General features: G+C 51.4%; 1 protein-coding gene across 1 annotated transcript in view; it reads right to left on the reverse strand.

Annotated features, from left to right (window-relative positions):
- FAM222A (family with sequence similarity 222 member A) overlaps positions 1-20,999 on the reverse strand; it is a 53,355-nt gene that overhangs the window by 19,679 nt on the left and 12,677 nt on the right. The window contains exon 2 of the mRNA XM_082699607.1: positions 4,646-4,773. Within this exon, the coding sequence (XP_082555733.1) occupies positions 4,646-4,727 (82 nt within the window). The 5' untranslated portion in view covers positions 4,728-4,773. The remainder of the gene's footprint in view (positions 1-4,645; positions 4,774-20,999) is intronic.

Consider the following 20,999-nt stretch of genomic DNA (forward strand, 5'->3'; position numbering starts at 1 on the left):
AATAATGATAAAAATGCCTTCTATTAGGGCACCTGGGTGGCTCAGTGGGTTAAGCCTCTGCCTTTGGTTCAGGTCATGATCTCAGGGTCCTGGGACAAAGTCCCGCATCAGACTTTCTGCCCAGCATGAAGCTTGCTTCCCCATCTCTGTCTGCCTCTCTGCCTACTTATGATTTCTCTCTCTCTCTCTGTCAAATAAATAAATAAATAAATCTTAAACAAACAAACAAACCTTCTACCTGTAGGGTACAACTAAAGCAGTGCTCAGAGAATTCATAGCCTTAATTCCTTTTTTCTTATTTATCAGCAGCAAGAATTAAGCTTCTAACTTATTTTTTAAGAAGAAAAGTACAAAGAAGTCCTTAATAAAAACATAAATTAGTGAATTAGAAGCCAGAAAAGGGTAATTACTAATAAATAAATCCTAAAGATAGATCTTTGGGGAGGGGAGGTTGGTGACCTCTTAGCTAACCTAATCAAGAAAAATGGGGAGGCGGTGGGGGAGAAAAGCACAAAATACTCAAGAAAAAGGGTGAAATCATCATTTAAAAGAACAGTAAATTAATTTGTTCAACGTCATGAAAGTAAATTTAACAACTGGATAAAATGAATACTTTTCTAGACAGACATAATTTACCAAACTCATTCAAGAAGCAGAACAATGATAATTGATCAATTATTACAAAAGACCAATCATTACAGAAGAATCAAAGAGCTACTCTCCCACCCCAAAGAAAGGCACTTTCCCAGCCTGTTTCATGGAGGATCAACTAATCTTTAAAGAACAAATAATCTACTTCTACTTAAACTGTCACAACTGCATAGAGAAAGGAGGGAAACCTCCATTTTCTTTACAAGGCAAGCCTAACAGTGATTGCAAAACCCAACAAAAATGTGTTCCAAAAAACTGAAGACTAACTTCACAGATGAAATTTTCTAGCAAAACCCCTAGGCAGCCAAGCCAATCCAGCAATATACTGAAATATTCACCATGACCGAGTGGGATTTGACCAGGAATGCAAGGATAGTTTGATGTTAAGGAACTGCTGTTATTATTCCTATTAAAAGATTAAAGGGAAATAATCTACAATAGTCTTCACAGACACTGAAAAGGGATTTGGTAAGATGCAGCTTCCATTCTTAATTTTTTAAAATTCTTTTTTTTTTTTTTAAGATTTTATTTATTTATTTGACAGAGAGAAATAACAAGTAGATGGAGAGGCAGGTAGAGAGAGAGGAAGGGAAGCAGGCTCCCTGCTGAGCAGAGAGCCCGATGTGGGACTCGATCCCAGGACCCTAAGATCATGACCTGAGCTGAAGGCAGCGGCTTAACCCACTGAGCCACCCAGGCGCCCTAATTTTTTAAAATTCTTAATAAAACAGGAATACAAGGACACTTATTTAACCTGATAAAACATCTGTCCCTGAAATCAGCATATTTTGCATGATAGGGACATCCTAAAAGCTGCTCATTAAAGTCAGGAATGAAGCAAGCATGTCCATTATCAGCACCATTATTTTTCACTGTTGCAAGGATCACAGCCAACACTATTAAGACAAAGAAATTAAGATATAAAACCTCCAAAGTACATGCACACGATAAAACAGAGTTACTGGAAAATCTAAGAAATCAAATGGAAAAACCATTACAAACAATAAAAGAATTCAGTAAAGGGGCAGGAGTTAATAGCCTTTATGTAAATAACCTCCATTTCAGGAAGAAAAGACTAGCCAAAAAAAGGGGTAACTATCCAGAATTAAAACTTTTAAAATGTGCACGGATCTAGGTGAAACGAATATTAAAACATTTCTAGGGACACAAAAAAGTTGGAACAAACCGAGGGTTTCTCATGGCCCTGGAAGGCATCGACATTAAAAAAAAAAAAAAAAAAAAAAAAAAATCTTCCTGAATTATAAATTTCCACGTGATCCCAGAAAAAATAAAAATAAAATAGGACTTTTGTTCTTACGCAGATGAGTTGATTCTATAGTTCAGTCAGAAAAATAAATAGCCAATTTCCACTTCTAGAAATTTAGGGTAGGGAACCAACAAGGAACAACAAGCACCACCACATAGTAAAAGGTGTTGTGTACATGCTACAATGCAAATGAACCTTGAAAACACGCCACTAAGTAAAAGAAGTCAGTTGCAAAAAACCACATGCTATAGGGCTCCCTTCTTAGGAAAGAAGAAGGGGAATGAGGGGTCGGGGAGTGACTGCTGGTGGATAAGAGTTTCTTCCTCAGGTGATAAGAATTTTCCAAAATTGACTGGGGTGATGGTTGCAAAAAAAACCATTGATTGTATAAATCACATGGGTAGGTTTTATGGCATGTGAATTCTATTTCAGCAAATTTGTTAAAATTCTCTGTAACAATTAGTCATTGCCCTAATGACTTGAGTATGCTTGGATCTATACCTTACATTTTATACCATGTATTTATTTATTTTTATTTTTAAAAATTTTATTTATTTGACAGAGAGAGACACAGCAAGAGAGGGAACAGAAGCAGGGGGAGTGGGCGAGGGAGAAGCAGGCTTCCTATCAAGCAGGGAGCCTGGTGCAGCTTGATCCCAGGACCCCAGGGTCATGACCTGAGCTGAAGGCAGACATCCAACAACTGAGCCACCCAGCACCCCTATGCTCTGTATTTTTAAAAAAACTAGAAGAAACCCTGGGGAACCAAAAAAAAAAAAAAAAAAAATCTCAGCATGAGGAAGGAGACATTCTAAAATCCATGACCCAAAATCCACAGGCCCTAAAAGGAAATACAGATTTCACTTCACAAAGACAAATGGCAGAATCAAAGACAAATGGTGAGTTGGGAAACCATATGTAATTCAGATGACAGACAGAGGTCTAATTCCATCATATACAAAGAGCTCCTGTAATTCAATGAAGACAAAAACTACCCAATTGAAAAAATGGACTAAGGAGATGAATAAGTTCAAAGATAAAACAAATGGTTCCAACATGAAAAGATACTCATCCTCACTCATGTTAAACTTAATTTAAAACTGCACTGTGATCCTACTTTCACTGATGAGGTGACCAAGCCTAGAAGTGTGATACCATGCTGTGATGTTGAGGGGGTAGGCAAACAGGCTATCTCACCCAGAGTCATCTTGTCAGATGTCAGTCAGACTACATCTATCAAAATTACAAAGGCAGGCGGTGCCCCACGGGGTGGGGTGGGGGGGGGTGGCTCAGTCGTTAAGTGGCTGTCTTTGGCTCAGGTCACGATCCCAGGGTCCTGGGATTGAGCCCCGGGTCGGGCTCCCTGCTCAGCAGTGAGTCTGTTTCTCCCTTTCCCCTCCACCTGTTTGTACTCTCTCTCTCTCTCAAATAAGTAAAATCTAAAAAAAAAAAAAAAAACACTTAAAAAAATTAAAATACTCAAATAAAAAAATACTTAAGTAAAATACTAAAATAAGTAAAAATACTCAAATAAGTAAAATCTAAAAAAAAAAACACTTAAAAAAATTAAAATACTCAAATAAAAAAATACTTAAGTAAAATACTAAAATAAGTAAAAATACTCAAATAAGTAAAATCTAAAAAAAAAAAAAAAAAAGATAAACACCTATTAAGAAAGGAAAAAGAGGCACAGAATAATAAGCACAATGATGAATGGCAATCAATCCTGGGCTACAGGACAGAGCCAACAGGGAGACAGCTGTCCCCCTACATTTAAAAAGAGAGTGACAGCACATGTGCATGAGCGGGGAGGGTGGGGGGGTGGGGAGTGAATCTTAAGTAGACTCCAACACGCCCAGTGTGGAGCTGGACATGGGGCTCAGTCTCACAACCCTGAGATCATGACCTGAGCTGAATTCAAGAGTCGGACAGTTAACTGACCACCTAGCTGTCCCCAGAGCTGTCCCCTTTGAAGAGACAATAATTGTTCATTTCTAACTGAGAGCTGTAGTTCAGGAACCCGGGCCTATGTTACCAGATCCTCTGATTTTTTTTTTTTCCCAAGAGACATCAGAAATCCGGGTTATTACGCAAATTTTCCTGTTTTCAAATGTTCCCAAGGACTTCAAATTTAAAAAAAAAAAAAAAAAAAAGACCCTATGAGGGCTAAAAAAAATTGGATCAGAGAGTTTGGTCTTCCTGTCCTAGAGGGTCAAGGAAGACAGCCCCTTGGAGATCACCTTGTCCAGCTCCGTAATTTGACACACTGAAAACCAAGACCCAGAGCGGGGAAAGATGTGCCCAAGATCACACAGCAAATCAGGCCCTGCACTGGGATCCCACTCAGGACTATGTGCTTCTGCATCGTCCTCCTCTCTCCCAACAGCACCAGAAAATCATGGTGAGTGAGACAGACACAGGGCATTGTGGGGTCCCAGGCAGGGGGCTCCTGGGGAGGTGGTCACACCGTGCAGGAGTCACCCACCCAGCCAAAAGATGGGTGCCATTGTTGGGGAGGGGGTGCAGCACAGGCAAAGGCCTAGAACACGGAGAGCTCTGGACAGGGTGGTGGTGGGTGGACGATTCCTGCTGGGATCTGCCCCACAGAGCCCTGAGGTGGGAAGAGCTGGGTGCATCCGGGAAAGAGCACTCTCTCCCCACCTCCGACCATGGACTCAAGGCAGAAGAAGGGGACAGAGACAGGGGCTGGGGAGGCTGTGCACTCACACTTGCGCAGATCCAGGCTCTTGCTCGGGCAGGCCAGGTGCTGGCCTGGTGGGTTCTGGGTCCTCTGGAGACAGGCCAGCATGGCTGAGCTGGGGGCCCGTGGTGGGGCACACTGTGCAGCAGGGTCCCTGTGAGGAGGGAGATGAGATGCTTGTCACTCGGGCTGCTCCGTGCCCGCCTCCCATGTCCCCCCGCCGGCAGTTGCTTCCAGCAGCCTTCCCACTACCCAGCAGAACATCTGAGACTTTCAAAGCAGATGCCCCTTTTCCCTTATCTGACAGAGGAGGACGCTGAGGCCTGGAGGCATCAAAGGAAAGAAAGGAAAAGAACCCACATCTTGGGTGGTGGATTTCCATCATGTCGCAGGGGGCATGCCATGCGGGGGGTCGTGTAGAACAGACCAGTGGGTCACCTCCTCCAAGGGGCTTCCCTGATGCCGCCAGATCCTCATCCCCTCCCTGTTTCCTCAGCAGGTTGCCCTTCCAGCCAGGGGTGGCCTGTGGCCCTCTTGTCCGCACCTGGGAGTGGGTCTGTCCCTGCTTTTCAGTTTTGAGCTCATGGAAAGCAAAGACCCCACAGGGTCACCTCTGGAAATGACACGGGGGCCCAGGGTGGGGTGTCGCCCGGGAATTGCCAGTGGGCACCTGGGTGTTCCAGTGTACGAAGAGTCCTGGGGCATTCTCACAGCACCCCCAGGGGAAACGTCCAGGACAGCATTCCCGGGAGAACGTATGGTCTCCAACCCTGACGGGTGCTGAGCCTGAGCCCAGGTCCTCTGGGGCCACCAGGGTTCCCAGAACGCAGAGTCCCTGATGGGCAGGGTGAACACAGGCCAGGTGGGGCCTGCCCTGGAGGCCATGGAGAGGGAGGGGGGGGTTTCTCTGCAAAACCCCTCCTTTCTTCTTGTCCCAGTTAGGAGCCAGCGGCCCGACACCCCTGACATTCACTGAGCTGACCCTGCCCCCCCCCACCTCCTGACCTCACCCCACCCCCACTGGTGTCCTGAGCAGCCAAGCTGGGCCAGCTGAATCCTCCTGCCAGTTCTTAAAAAAAGGAAGAAAGACAGGGGTGGGGGGGTGGTGTTTAAGGGGGAAGAAAGGGAGTTATTTAATACTAAACAGGTGTCTGGAGCCCTTAAATTCTGCTGCTTTCTTCTAATAATGAAGTATTCATGAGGAAAAGCCTTTTTTCACTACTTTCTTAAGATACTAATTTCACAACAAGCTCCTTGTTACGGAGCAATTATTCCAATCTTGAATTTCCCCGAGACGGTTGCAGCCTCCTGTCTGTCCTGGCCTCTCGGTAAATGAAAGACAATCACGTAACCACCTTTCATTATGCTCTATTTTACTTTCAGCAAAGGTACCCTGAAAGAAATGATTTACTCTGAAAGGGACTTTTATTCAGTTTCAAAACCAATTTTCTCCTATTACTGTCTCCAAAAAAAAAAAAAAGAAGAAGAAAGAAAGAAAGAAAAAGAAAAAATGTAGGGGGTGGGTGGGGGAGGGGAGGCGGTTTGCATCCCCCTCCCTACCCCCCAGTCGCCAGCCTTAAGGCAGGCAGAGCTGCAGTATCCACTTCCCGGCTTTGATTTCTGGTAATTTAAAAATATGCCATTACAATCAGGCAAAAATTATACAGTTTAAAAAGGAAATGAAGTGGGGTTTATTGCAGGGATGAAAGCCCTTGACGGCGGGAAGGAGGCACCGCTCCTGGGGGACAGGGGACCCGGGGCCCTCTAGGACAGAGCCGCACACTCACACTGCCCCACTAGGACAGCCAGGGATGTGCCCGCAGGACGCCGTTCATGTACATTCCATTCGTCTCCCAAGGTGGGCGCCCACTGCCATCCTCCTGAATGTGAAAGTCCTCTCCATCCACAGATGGGGAAACCCAAGCCTGAGAGGCAGAACCCTGCCCAGGGCCACCCAGCAGGCAGTGGCTAGATGAGCCTGCTCCCTTACCAGTGGGCAGCACACCCCACCCCAGCTGGGCTAGAAACCTGGGACCTACAGACCCCTGCCAGGGCCAGCCATGGGACCCCAGGGGAGCTACTACCCTCCTCTTGTAAGTAGAGGCTCCCTTATCCCTCCCAGGTCATTACTCACCTCACCATGCCCAGCAGGCCCCCCTCCCCCTGCAGATCCTTTCACTGTGTGCCAGGGGCCCAAGAAGCCCAGCCCCTGTCCAGGTCCGCCCCTGCAACCCCATAGGTCACACACACTTTGCAGCTGAACAGGGCAGGCTTGGGGCTGTAGTTGTTGGGGATAAGGGGCAGGCTGCCTAATCGGGGGCCTCTCTGGACCCCATCAGTTGCCCTCTCTGTGGGGCTCTGGTTTTCAGAATGCTCTGATGATGGATGCCTAAGCAGTTCAGGAAGCCGAGAGATCACCAGCTCAGGGGGCGATAGAGGATCCCCTGGAAGGGACAGCATCCACTCAGCTCAATACAAACAGCCTGGATCACCTCAGCCTTGCTTCTGGAGGCCCCGCAGCCCGAGAGACCATCTCTACTGGAAGGCGAGGAGTTTTTCTCTCTGTGCCTCTAATCCCAGTTCACTGCTCATTTTCCCAGGAACCCTGTGCCTTGCTGCTGGGGCAGGTCGGGGGTCACCGTGGGAGGGGACAGGAACCAGCCCAGCATGGTGATGAGCAGGTTACCACCAGTTCCCACAGCACCCCAACCAGCTACAACAGGACAGAGTCAGGCCCAACATTCTTTGCCTATCCCCCCACACCACCCGCCCTGGCCAGCTCTCTTAGCCCTCCCTCCAACTGGCTGCCCCGCACCTCCAAACCTTTGCCTGTGCTGGTCCTCTGCCCAGAGCACCACGACCCCAGTCCATTTTAACTCAGACTCTGGTTCAGCTGTCCCTCCCCTGGGCATCCCCCCCTCCACAGTCCTAATCACACCAAGTTGTAATTGCCAATTTTCATGTCTGTCTCTCTCCACTGGACTGTGAGTTTCTCAGGGGCAAGGACCATGTCTTATTTGTCTCTTTCTCCCGGTGCCTGGCAAAGAGTAATCATTTAATAAATAGGTGTTGAATGACTGGCTGAATCAATGAATCATTTATTGTCAGATGAAGTGACCAAGGCCCAGAGAAGCCAACCATCCTGCACAAGGCCACCCAGCAAGCTGGGGACAGGAATGAGGCATGCGCCTAAAACACTCCTGTTCTTCCCTCGAACCCACCCTGCGCCCCTCCCTGCTTGGCATCATCCCATCTGCAGAAAACCAGCTCCTCTGAGGCCCCACCCTGCCTCATGACCAGTGCCCTCATCCCTGCGCCGCCACCCCCCCACCCCCCCCACCCCCCCATTCCCCGCCAGAGACTGTCCTGGGAACACTGCTCATTTTGAAACCCTATCTGCAAATCAGGCTGTTTATAAGCCCAAGGTCTTTTGTGACTTTAATAAAAAAAAAGGGGGGGGGGCTGGAGGGTAGGGAGGGAGAAAATGTCGCAAGCCTCAATGATTAGAATGCTTTGGCATCATTCCTGACGTGGGGGCTGATAAGACGTCTTATCTCAGAGGCACCTCTAGGAAAAGGTCCCCTCCACCAGATAACGCCCCCAGCCACTGATATGCCCTTTCATGGCTGAGGATTTAGATAAAGGAAATGTGACAGGGAGGGGAAAGAAAGGAAGGAACTTTCCCAGTCCGAGGAGGAATGGAGTCTGTGTGACTTGCCTCGGCAGAACAATACACAGAGGGTGTCTAAAGGCTGTCTTTATTTTTATTAAAAGAACAGGGAATTGGGGCCTTTGGCCCTCCCTGCCTTTTGCCATCTCTCCCTGCCTGTCTGGCTGCAGAGGACCTCAGGAAGCCCCCAGCCAGCAGGAGGGGGAGCTCACCAATAACCATACACATTAGCACTAATAAGAGCCCTGCCCATTTACCAAACATTCCCTCTGGGCCACCTCCCACATGCCTCCTGTCCGTTACCCCTCACTGCCACTTCCTAGCAGCCTCTGTGGGTTCTGTTGTTAGCCCCATTTCACAGATTAGGAAATGGTCACAGAGAAGGGAAGTAATCTGCACGAGGTCACACAGCTTTTAGGTGTCACCCCAAACAGAGACCGCACCCTAAGCCTCACACACATGCAGCCCCGACATTTGGCTCCATCGTGATGGGGGCGGTGCTCGCAGGCCCCAGCTCCTCGGCAGCTGGACAGAAAGGAGCGGAGGCTAAGGCCTGCTTCTTCCCAGTGCCCAAATCCACTTTGATTTTGCTCCAGCAGGGGCTAGGATCACAGGGAGGGAGGTGATGAGGGGAAGGAGAAGGAGGGGCTCCCAGGAGGGCGCTTACTCATCCCATAAACATTCACAGAGCACAGAGTGTGAGGTCTGTGTTGGGCAGAACAATACCAAAAGGAATAAATCCGCAGACCCTGCTTCTGGGAGAACCATTCTGAGGTGGCTGTCATTTACCCACCCATTCACTCGCTCACTCATTCACTCAGGCAGCAAACACTCCCTGAGCATCCTTTGAGAGCCATCCCTGTGCCATGAGCCCTGTACAAAAATTGGTAAGAACGTCTTGCCAATCCCTGGGACCTGCTTCTCCCTCTTCCTCTGCCTGCCACTCCTCCTGTTTGTGCGGTCAACTAATAAATAAAATCTTTAAAGAAAAAAAAAGCATGTCCTGCCAAAGAGAACATCCAGTAAGAACTGACTGTCCACTCCCAAATCCAACCTACTGAAAATGAACTTTCCTGGGCATGTGGGTGGCACAGTCAGTTAAGTGTCTGCCTTGGGCTCAAATCATGATCCTGGGGTCCCGGGGTCCTGGGATTGAGCCTCCTGTCAGCTCCCTGCTCAGTGGGGAGTCTGCTTCTCCTTCTACCCCTCCCCCTACTCCTGGACTCGCTCTCTCTCAAAAAACAAATAAAGTCTTAAAAGAAAAGAAAAGAAAAGGACTTTCCTAGCTTCTCCCTCCAGCTGCTATTTCCCAAAAGTGGCATGTGGGCAGAATGCTCCCTCATGCATCCTGCAGGTCCACGGTCTGCCCCTTGCCAGGCCGTGCTGGCCCTAGAGTGCCACAGAGTATGAAGATGTGCTTGGGCTCCACAGCAGGGTGAGGCTGTGACCTCATGAAAGCCAGGGCTACACCTCCAGAGCCTGTCCTTCCATACTCTTGGAGCTGCCGACTCTGGCCTCGCTAGCTCTACCCAAGGCCAAAGACTGGCTGTGGCTTGCAGCAGAAGGTCATGCCAGGCCCTTCCCAAGGTCCAGTAGGAGTATGATTTCACTGGGGAGAGCCAGCCCTGGATGCCTCTGGGTGGCACCTGCCCACACCAGGGCTCTGACTGGCTCAGTGACCTAGGGAAAGTCTCAGTCCCTCCCTGACTCTGTTTCCCTCACTGAATCTTGATGGGGAACAGCCCAGAAGATTTTCTGAGAGGCACTTCCAGCTTGGACATGAGGGGATGTTTCACGATTTGGTTTTCAAACAATCCATGTGCAAGGCAGCAGGCTAGGGCCTCTGTTGACACACAGAGGGAGTTATGGGTGCAGCCTGTGCTTGAGGAATTTAGAAGCTTGAGTTGGGATGAGTTAGGGAGCTGGAAAAATACAGCAGTTCACATAAAGCACTGGGGTGGATGGCTAGGACCATGCTATTCCTCAAGGCCCCACAACCTTCACAGGGGAGGGGGGAGGAGCTACACACAGTTCTCACCCTGATCCCTCCAGGAGGGACAGGAAGACTTGTTCTTCCCCCTGCCCTGGCCACAGAGTCTGACCCCCAAGTGCGAGGAACAATCTGAAGTGGTGATGAGAGGCCCAGTGGCTAGGACAGAGGATGAGCACTGGACTGGGAGCCTGGGAGAGCTGGAGTCAGATCCTGCTCTGTGGCCCTGGGACACTTTCCTGTGATAGTCCCCAGCACCACAAGCCAGGCCAGCGCAAAGCCTCAGGGAGAGCAGTCCTCCTTTCTAAACAGTGAGGGACAGGAAATCACCCGCACCTGGCCAGGACTGCTGTACCATAGGGAGTCTGGGTGCACAGCCCCTCCCCCACAACAGGAGGCTCCACTGTCTCTTTCTTCCTCTTCCCTCTCTCCCTCTCCCTTACTCCATCTGCCTCCCTGTCCTGCTGCCTTCCTTCTTTTTTCCTGCTGTCCCTCCCTTCTTCTTGTTCCCTTCCTTACCCCACTCTCCCCTGTTCCTTCCAATTCCCTCCCTCTGGCCACCCCCCAACCCACCCTGCCTTTCAAGGCAGCCAGAGTAGAAGCCCACCCCCATCCTCCTCCTGCAGCCCCCTCCCCCATCCCTGTTCTGAGCCTGAGGCCTTCCAGGGGACCCTGTTAATAATTAAATGTTAATCTAAAAAGCAATTTGAGCTGCGGCTAGGCAGATCTGGTTAGAGATTACATTAGCATGGAGGAGGCGAGGGTAATTTTCTTTAACCCCTCTCCTGATCTCTCAAGCCCAAGAATCTTCAAGTCACACCGCCACTCCTGATTAAACTGGTGCAGGGCTGAGCTGTGGATAAGGGGTCTGTGAAAAGTGATTATTTCCCCACTGCCATTTGGGCCTCAGCACCAGAATGGGATTTTCTCTCTCTCTCTCTTTTTTTAAAGCTTGGGATGGAGGGGTATTGCCCCCTTCAGCAGGAGGCCTCATCTACTGCCATATCCATACCTACCCCCCAGGGGGCCAGAGGTCTCTCTAAAATGCAAATCTGGCTACAAGGCAGGCATACCTGGCTCCCTCTGTTCACCACACAGAGATAGATGCCAACCCTGAGCCTGGGAGAAAACTCTCCATTCATTCTGGGCCCAGCTCTGGCCAGGACACTGGAGCCAGACATGCGGGTAGTTCTGGGCCAGCAGGAGAGACCAAAAAGTGAACCAATAATCACGAAAGCCAGAGAGCAGGCAGCCCTTGGGGGCCCTTGGGTAAGGGGGCATGAGCTTCTTACCACCATCCTTGCAGGCCTTTGCCTGTGGAATCCCTTCTGCCTGCCAGCAAGCCCTTCCTGAATCTCTACCCGTCCCATGAAATTCTCCTTGACTTTCAACTGAAGCTCGGTCCCTCAAGGGCTTCTCAGAGACACACATGGTCCTTGATAAATGTCTGATCAGTAATCGAACTAATGGAGTTCCCGTGTGGCTCTCTCTGATTTCTCCTCTGTGGGTTCACAGTGCTGTGACCAGTGACTGTGCACAATGGGCCCCCAGAAAACCATCTCCTGGAGGAAGAAGGGGCCAGAAGCACAAGGCAGGGCTCAGTGACACACAGGTTCCCAGCGGGCAGTTCCCCGGAGCACTTCAGCACCATGGCCAGCTCCCTGTGCACGTGCCTAGAAAAAGGGAAGGGGTGGAACTTGGGAGCCTAGTCACGTCAGTGGCGAGGGGACCTTCCCTGAGCAGCACTCCAGCCTCTGGAGATGTGATAAATTAAGCACCTACTGTGTGTGAGAGGCTGAGACAGTGACAGACCCTGACAGCGGGGAGGGGGCATCAGGGGCAATTACAAGGTAAGAAGACAAGTCGTAGCCAAGGTGGGGCCAGCCTACCTAGCCTAGGGGTGTCACTGTCAAGGGACAGACCCTTGCCCTCATAAGGAGGATTAACAATAGCTTCCAGTCTTTGGATCCCATGCCTGAGCTTTTTTTATCTCTTAACTGATGCACAGGGCACGTCGCTCTGAGACTCAGTTTCCTCTTCAAAAAGAGGGGGTTAATTCCACAGGCTGTACAAGGGGGTGTACCACAAATTGTACTAATAAAGTGCCAGGGTCATTGAAGTACCTGCCCAATTGGTAGCTATTATTAGTACAGTTTACGATTATCACGAGCAGTTGGTGGTAAACAGCCAGGTAAAGTTGGGGGGAGAAGGGGTCTGAAGCACAGGATGGCACACTCAAGCCTACGAAGATGTAGAAAAAAATCAGGGAATGTGAAGAGCTTAAAGCAGCTCCAGAAGGGAGAAGAAGCCCTCTTGATGAATTACCAAGAGCAGCCCATCTATGTTAAGGCCAAGCAGGGTCACCAGGGCAGAGGGAATTGGGGCAGGGAGCCCAAGTTCAGGGCGGCAAGATCCACCTGCTGAGGACAATTGCTGGCTCAAGGCAGGGAAGAGCTGAGAGAAGGTGCTAGGTGGACGGAGGGCTCATAGGAGGGTTGAAAACTGCTCTCTCTCACGATGGGGTGAGGTGGCAGCTGCCACTGGCATCAGACCTGGTGAGCCCTCTCCCAGAAACAAGGGCCACCCAGGAGCACCTAGGGAGTGAGAGGGGTGAGCACTAGGGGTAGGGCTCATGCTCAAGAAAGCGAGCCTTTGGGAAGCCCAGCAGTCCAATCTCAGACACTCCCATCCAGCTTCCCCTCCCTGAGAGCCAGATTCCAAAACAGGAAGTGTGGGCGGAATGGTGCAATTGTATAAGTCATTCATTCTTCCCCTAGTTCTGGCCTGGGCTTAAGTGACAGCCAGATCTCCCTTGTCACCTTCCAGCCAAGGGGTGAATCCGGGCATCAATATACTGATGATCAGCAGAAATGTCCCAACCCAGCTTTTTTGCTGGAGGTCATAGAACCTTTGTGGAGGAGAAACATACAAGTGGAGACCAAAATGATAGTGGGTGCTCCCACCCATCCTCTCCACCTATCCCCCCGCTGCACCCCCCAGGTCCTTACACCCTACAGTTCAGGGTTAACCCAGCCACAGGGAATGAGAAAATCTAATAATCAGAGCAGTAATAGGAGCTGGTTTTTATTTTTAGTGTTCCCATGAGTTCAGCACTTTCCAGACATCACCTCATTTAGCCCACCCCACAACACAGAGAAAGAGAGGATCACTGGTCTGTGTACCCATGAGGAAACAGTGGCCGGGGATGGGGGCTGTCCAGGCCGCAGGACAGGCAGGTAGTTGGTGGAGGGGACAGGGAAGCCCAGCAGAAGAGGTGAGCCTGGGCCAGACTTAGACCCCAAGGGCAGAGAGGAATGGAAGAAAACTGGGCCCAGGGCAAGAAGGCAGGCTTAAGACACCAGGAGAGAGAAGCCCAGGTTGGGGGATGGGCTGAGGGGAGGACTGGTCTGAGCCAGGAGCCAAGGATCAACAGATGCTTCAGAGGATCAGGCTAGAAGAGAAAGGAATAGAGCCTTTGGGACGGGGTGGGAAAACAGGACAGGGAACAATACTATCAATGTATTTATATACATGTTAACTCCCCAGGGCCAAGCCCTGCTTGTTTGTGGGCCAGGTGTCCTTTCCTGTGAGCTGGGCTGGGGGTGGCGGCAGAGCATCTCTAAGCCCCCATCATCTCTCCGCAGGGTACCATGATCCTAGCAGTGGGATGCTGGGGTCAGACCACCTGGGTTCAAATCCCAGCTCTGCCTCAGGTTGGCAGAGGGGCTGTGTTTATCTCTAGGGAGAATGACTCTTCTTTGTGTTTCTACTTCTAATTTTTCTTTTCTTTTTAAAAGATTTTATTTATTTATTTGACAGACAGAGATCACAAGTAGGCAGAGAGGCAGGCAGAGAGAGAGAGAGGGGAAGCAGGCTCCCTGATGAGCAGAGAACCCGATGCGGGGCTCGATCCCAGGACCCTGAGATCATAACCTGAGCTGAAGGCAGAGGCTTTAACCCACTAAGCCATCCAGGTGCCCGTAATTCTAGTTTTTCTACAGTAATCGTGCATCCCTTCTGTGTGTGTGTTTAGGTAACTTTTTGGAAAGGGATTTCAACCACAGGTCTTCTGGAGGCAAGGAGCTGGACATACTCTAAATTCTTGGCTGTGACAGGGAGCAGGAAGAGACAGTGAAGAGACAGTGGCCCGGGAAGGTGGGGATAGGTAGAGGGAGAGGCAGGGGCAGGAGAAAGCCCAGAAGCTTTGAAATCTAGCAGCAAAGAAAGCAAGTTTGGTCCAGGCAGCCCTCCAGCAGGTCCTTCCTGCAACTCTTCCACAACAGACTGCTGCTCTGATCACGTGCCTCATCACGTCCCAAGGTCCTGGGGCCACTTCATGCTATTCTCTACCCTGCTGGGGCCAGGCTGGGCTTCCACCCAGCCTGTGGAAGGAAATGGAACTCACTTCCTTCTCCACTCAAAACTCCCCCGCTGGCTCCCACAGAGGATATTTCTAACAATATCCTCTATGGCTGTGTGTGAACCCCCTCCCCACTTGGTGCCCACACTGTCCCTCTGCCTTTGCTTACCCTGACCTTCCAGCAGGTCAACCTTGGTCTCATCTCAGGACCTTTGCACCTCAATATTCTGCCCCAGGGCTCTCAGGTAGAAATATAATGTAATTACGAGTTTTCTAGTATCCACAAGAGAAATTACTCTTCTGTTTGTTTTTTTTAAAGCCCAACGTGGGGCTTGAACTCATAGCACTGAGGTCAAGAGACATAGGCTCTCCTGACTAAGCCAACCAGGCACCTTGAGAAATCACGTCTACTGACATATCTTATGTAGTCTAATATATCCAAAATAGTATCACTTCAGCATATAATCAATATTTAAAAGTGATTCATGAGATATTTTTTTCCACACTAAGTCTTTGAAAGCTGGGGTAGATTTTGCTCTTCCAGGACATCTTAGTTCAGAAGGGGTGGCACTCTCCATGCCAGCTCTAACTCCTCATTCACACTTCAACTCAAACATCACCTCCCCCAAGAGGTCCTCCTTGACTGCTCCAGCCACTATCCCATCACGGGCTGTAGTTCCTTCCTTGTCACTACCACTCCAAAATGACCTTATTGATGAATAGTTTAGCATCTGTCTCATCTACCAGAACACAGACTCTGCTGTGTGTGCCCACTGGGGCGCACAGGTGGTAGGGGCTGGGGGTGGGGCCCCAGGGCCCTTGTCTGTGCACCTCATTCCAAATTCTACTCTCGGTGAGGAAAGGCAGAGGCCTGCATGTGTGTGTGTTGGGGGGGGGGGTGCTCGGAGGGGGGCGGATATGCACAAACACACATACACCCACAGACACACACACACCCACAGACACCCCCTCCTCCTGCTTCTAAAGAGCAGGCCTAGAAGATGGGCCTCCTTTCAAAATCAGCCTGGCGCGGAAAAACAGCTGTGACAGCACAAAGCCGAGATTGAATCAGCAACGGGCCCGATTGCCTGGTGACGGTTACAAATGATCTGATGTGGAGAAGACAGGATCAGATGTGTGCGGAACAACGGCTGCTCCAAGCCCCTACGTGCCAGACAACGGGCTGCTGGGCGGGCAGGCAGGCAGGCAGGTGGCTCCCGGAAGCTGAGGCTGGAATGTGCCCACTGGTATGGGGCCCATGACAGGCTTAGCACAGAGTGGGCCCCTCCTCTGGGCCAGGCCTGGCCTTGGCTGCCTAGGTACTCACACAGGCCCCACCTGACAGGATGGTCACTTCTACAAGGCAAAATCAGACATTGCCCAAATACCCAATACCTGGGAACAAAGTCCTCAGCATGAGACCAAGTGCTGAGCTCTGAGCAGCTGGATGCTGGCTGAATTTTTCTTCATTGGACTTGTTTCCAGATACCAAAAGATGCCTTTCACCTTCTTCCTCCTTCTTATACCCCCCTAGCCCCCAGCCATACATAGGTCCCCAACAGCCACAGGAACCAGCTCTTACCCTCCCCCTAAGAGTTGGGAGGGATGAACCCCCTGTGTGCGAGAGCCCCTAGGCTCTCAACCACTTAGTAGTACTGAATGTCAACTTCGGTGACACTCTACGCTGCCCTGTCAAGAAGACTGAGTCCTGGGAGAGACCGTGGCTTGCCCAGAGATGCACAGCTGGGAAACGGTGGAGCCTGGGGCCTTGGGAACCCATCTCTAGGCTCTTGTTACACCAAAGCCAGGAACCCAGGAGATGCTCAGTATATCCCTTTGAACGAGGGACGCACTGGGCCTCTCCTCCTCGACCACTGTGTGGCCCAGGGCTCACATGCTCTCACAGCTCCCCCTCCAGTCACCCGCCCTGGCCCCTGGCACTTTTCCCTCATTTCACCGCACAGCATACCTAACCTCTTCAGTCCTATCAACCCCTCCGCACATCTGGAACACAGGGGACCCTGGAGAACCAAGTGTGGGTGTTTGACAATGCAGGTGGGTGAGTGGGATGTGGGCTGTGGCAACAGGAGCTCCACCCTTGGGGATGTCAAGAAGGTTCCAGGGCTGGGAAGTTTCTGGAAAGGGGATGGGGAAGGGCTCCTTCCTCACGAGGTCCGGACAGGGGGCTGCTTCACCCAGCCTGGAGCCCATCCTGAGGTATAGGCAGAGCCATGCCTCCCATTCTCCAGAGGCAAGTAGAGGCTCAGAGAGGCCCATGCCAACCTGTCAGATGTGGACGCAAAGGCAGGTCTGCTGTACCCTGAAACATGTGGCAGAGCCATGCCAAAAGAAGGCTGGGATTCTAAGTGGGCACCCAGTGTCCCATGGGCCACTTCTGCGAGGGGCTCTGCGTCACCTCCCCTGGACGCCACCCTGGGCCTGAGTAGTGGGCATGACTGCAGGTTGAGAGGCTAATTCCAAAGGGGCCGCCCTGAGTACCTTCCACCACCACCATCACGATGGCATCCTACTGGGCCTCATCCTCCAAGCTGGAAGGTGCTGCCTGCTTTAGCCCCTTATCAGCAGTATCCAGTAAGGCCAAAGCACAAACCCAGAACCCGGACTCTGGCACTTCCAGCAGGCCCTGCTGGAGGAAGTGGCCAGGTCCCTTGAGGGCCTCAGTTTCGCCATGTGAAAAACAGGGCTAGAAATAGCAGCTCTGTCACCTGGCCATGGTGAGGACTAAGCTGGATAACGTCTGCATGGAGTGTGGTCACTTTCTCCATGGTGCCCTCCTAGCTCCTTGAAATCCCGCACTCCTCGGCAGCCCATGGCGCTGGCAACGTCCACCCTCAGCTTTCACCGTCAAGGGCCAGAAATGACAGCAAGTGGCTTCAAAGAGGTGAAGGGATTTGTCCATGGCCCTACAGAGCAGGGCGACGGGACCACGGAGGTATGTGTGGCCTTGGCCTGGGGACCCTTGGCCTCCAAGACCTAAACCCCAACTCCAGCACAATTTATCCTCAACTCCCAGGGACAAGCCCCACATGCACCCAGTGAGTTAAAGCCTCTGCCTTCAGCTGAGGTCATGATCCCAGGGTCTTGGGATAGAGCCCCGCATCGGGCTCTCTGCTCAGCAGGGAGCATGCTTCCTCCTCTCTCTCTCTGCCTGCTTCTCTGCCTACTTGTGATCTCTGTCTGTCAAATAAATAAATAAAATACTTTAAAAAATAAAAAAATAAAACCTTGCCCGAGCCCCACCTTCGGGAGCCACATGGAGCACAGAGGCACCAAATGGGCTTAGAGAGCCAGATGAGCCGGTGGGGGATCCCCACCCTGTAGGCAGATGCCAGAGATAGTTGTTCACCCAGTGAATCTTCCTAAACCCCCTGAGGTAGAGACTCTTATTTTCCCAATCTTCTGGGAGGGTAAACTGAGGCAGAGAGCAAGGTGGAGCCACTTGCCCAAAGCCATCCAATAAAGGACTGGTGAACAGGGATCGGAACCCATACCCATTTGGCTCCGCAATCATGACTACCCCACCCACGGCCCCTCCATCTAAGAGAACACGGGACAGGGTTGGTGGTCTTGACAGCCAGGCTGAGGGCTCAGCTCACCACCCACAGACCACGGGGAGCTACAGAGGAGGTGTGGTGATTATGGTTAGGACTCTGGAGGTGGCCTGTCTGAATTCAAACCCCAGCTCTTCCACTCAAGTGACTATGCATCCTCGGACAGGTCAACTAACCTCTCTGGGCTTATTTCCCCATTTGAAGGAAAGGGCACAGGACAATGAAGTTGAATTTGGGCACACAGTGAATTTCACGTGTTTATTAAATTGGGGGGACAAAAAAAGAAAGAAAAAGAAAAAAACCTGAAGGCTGGCGGACCGAGACAGTGCCTCATCAGGTTTGGGGACAATCTGGTTGCTGGGCCTAGGGCATATTTTGGCTCAGGGCAGTGGCCACAGACTGACCCGACCCAGCCTGGCCCAGCTTGAGCAGGGGTGCTGGCCCAGGGGAGGGGGCGGCAGCAGCTCAGGGCCTTGCTGGGACACGCGCCGGCGTGTGCACGCACACGGCTGTGTCTGTTGCTGCAGCAGCTTCTATGCAAACATGTTAATTTGTTTTCATTTTGTGTTTTTTTTCCCTCGCAGGATAATTGGGTGAGTTTGAAGTCTTGGCGAGGCTGCTGATTATAGCTATTTGGGTGGTGCCCTCGCGGGGCTCTGGGCCCTGCCTCCTGCCTCTGGCAGTGAAGGCAGTATCTGGGGGTGTCTGGAGGGGTGCATGGGGCTGTGGCTGGGTTCTGGGGGCTCTAGCTAGCTGGGGATGGAGAAGGCACGACATCCTGGGGCCCACTGCATGCTCCCTGCCCAGAAAATACCATATCCCCAAAGGGTGCAAAATCCCACCCACAAATCTTTTCTTTGCCCTGTTTGCTGTCGTTAAAAAAAAAAAAAAAAAAAAAAAAAAATGACATGGTTGCCAATATTAAAAAGGAAAGAAAAACAAAAATTTCACCCCAAATTCTCATTGTCTGGCAGGTCTTGAAAACAAACAAACTAAAACTGGCAGCTCTGGGGCCTCCGAGCCCACACTCCCATAAGGCCCTGCAGCAGCTGCTTTGTTCTTCACGTCACCTGGCCAGCCCCTGTGGGCTCCTGAGTGTTCTACCCTGGAGAAGGGCACAGGCTTTGGGGTCACATTGTCTGACGCTGAGACCAAGGCTCTGCCCTCAGGAGCTATGTGGTCTCAGCCAGTATCTGCCTTCCCGAGGCTCTTTTTCCATCCGAGAAACCCCTGCCTGGCCTTGGCCTTGGGAGGACTGAGATAAGATTGCGGGGATTTCAGGAGCAGAGTCAGGGTGTGGAAGGGTTGGTTGGCTCCCTTCTGGAGAGGTGGGTTGGCTGGGGTGGGAGTTTCTTGCTCCCTGGGTATCTTGCACTTGATCCCACCCTGGGACAGGCAGCCTGGTCTCTGGTCTGTTTCGTATCCCTTTCTTCCACTGGGCGGGGACCAGGGGTCTGAGGCCAGGGCTGTGTCTCTATCTTGGACTTCACTGACAGCCTACTATGTGCCACACTATGGCAGAAGAGCTGGGAGAGATGAAAAGGCGTGGGAGCCAGTGGCAGGAGGCAGGGTGTGGGACCCAGGGTGCAGGGACTCCAAGCCCCATCGGGATGGAAGACTACTGGGGAGAGCGAAGCTGGACTTATTCTACAGAGAAGGGAGCATGTTTAATGTTTCTTGAGGGGGGATGGTGTGTGTGTGTGTGTGTGTGTGTGTGTGTGTGTGTGTGTTGGGAAGGGGAACAATGAAGGCAGTCTCGGCGGAAGCTTTGGGTTGACAAAGGCACAGAAGAGGGAATGGCCTGGTGGGTGCGAAAGGTCCCAGGTTGCTGTGATAAGCCGTGGGAAGCCACATGGCCTTTGGGGCTGCCTGTCAGTGCTCTGGGCCTCCCACGGCACGGAGGGGACTTGGTCAGTGTCTATAGCAGACAGCTGCCCAGTGGGCTGGGTGGAGGTCAAGAAGAGACGAAGAGCTAGGCCTTCTGGGAAACTACCCTCCCTGTGTTCCCAGGACCCTTGACAAATCACTTCAGTTATCCAAGCCTCAGTCTGCTTTTCTGTAAATGGGACTGCAGCAGGGACCCACTCCCCGCCATGAGACAGTCCCTGCAGTGTGTTTATGTTCCTAAGACTTACACTACCTGCCGGCCCCTGCACACTGCCTCAGCCTGTCCTCTTGTCTCTCCCAGGAGGGGGCAGGGGTGACAGGGGGCCCAGGCCATGGTCGTGCAGCCTGAGCAGGTACAGGCTCTGAGCTCAGCCCTTCACCCGTGTCCTGGCACGTCTCCCAGTGCCCTCCGCAGGGGTTCTATTCCATTCCCATTTTTAAGCTAAGGACACTGAGACTCAGAGGAAATTTAACAGGTAGGGCAGCCCTCAAAAAAGGTCCTGTCATCAATCCCACTAATACAACAGCTGTTAGCGCAGAGCCTGGCCAGGACGGAGGGACAGAATGGATGCCCTGGTGCCTGCCCAGGGAACAAAGGCACCCGGCAGCCTTCCTAAAGCCACCTAGGCAACAGAGACAGGCACCTCAAGTCACAGCCCTAGGTCCTGGGACCCAAGACCAGTGGAGCACAAAGGGCCACTCCACAGAAAGAAAAGGCATTAAAATGGGCCAAATACTGGCCCCAAGAGCAGCTGGGACTATGGTGAGTCCCCTGTCCTCTCTGAGTCTCTGTCTTCCATCTGTGATGGGACTACTGCCCTTTACCCACAGGGTTGCTGGAGTGCACACAGTAGGCCTACAGCAATCAGGTTAACAACTGCCCTTGGCTCCTCTGGCAGCC

The sequence above is a fragment of the Mustela nivalis genome (genome assembly GCF_964662115.1).
Source record: "Mustela nivalis genome assembly, chromosome: 14".
NCBI lineage: Eukaryota > Metazoa > Chordata > Mammalia > Carnivora > Mustelidae > Mustela > Mustela nivalis.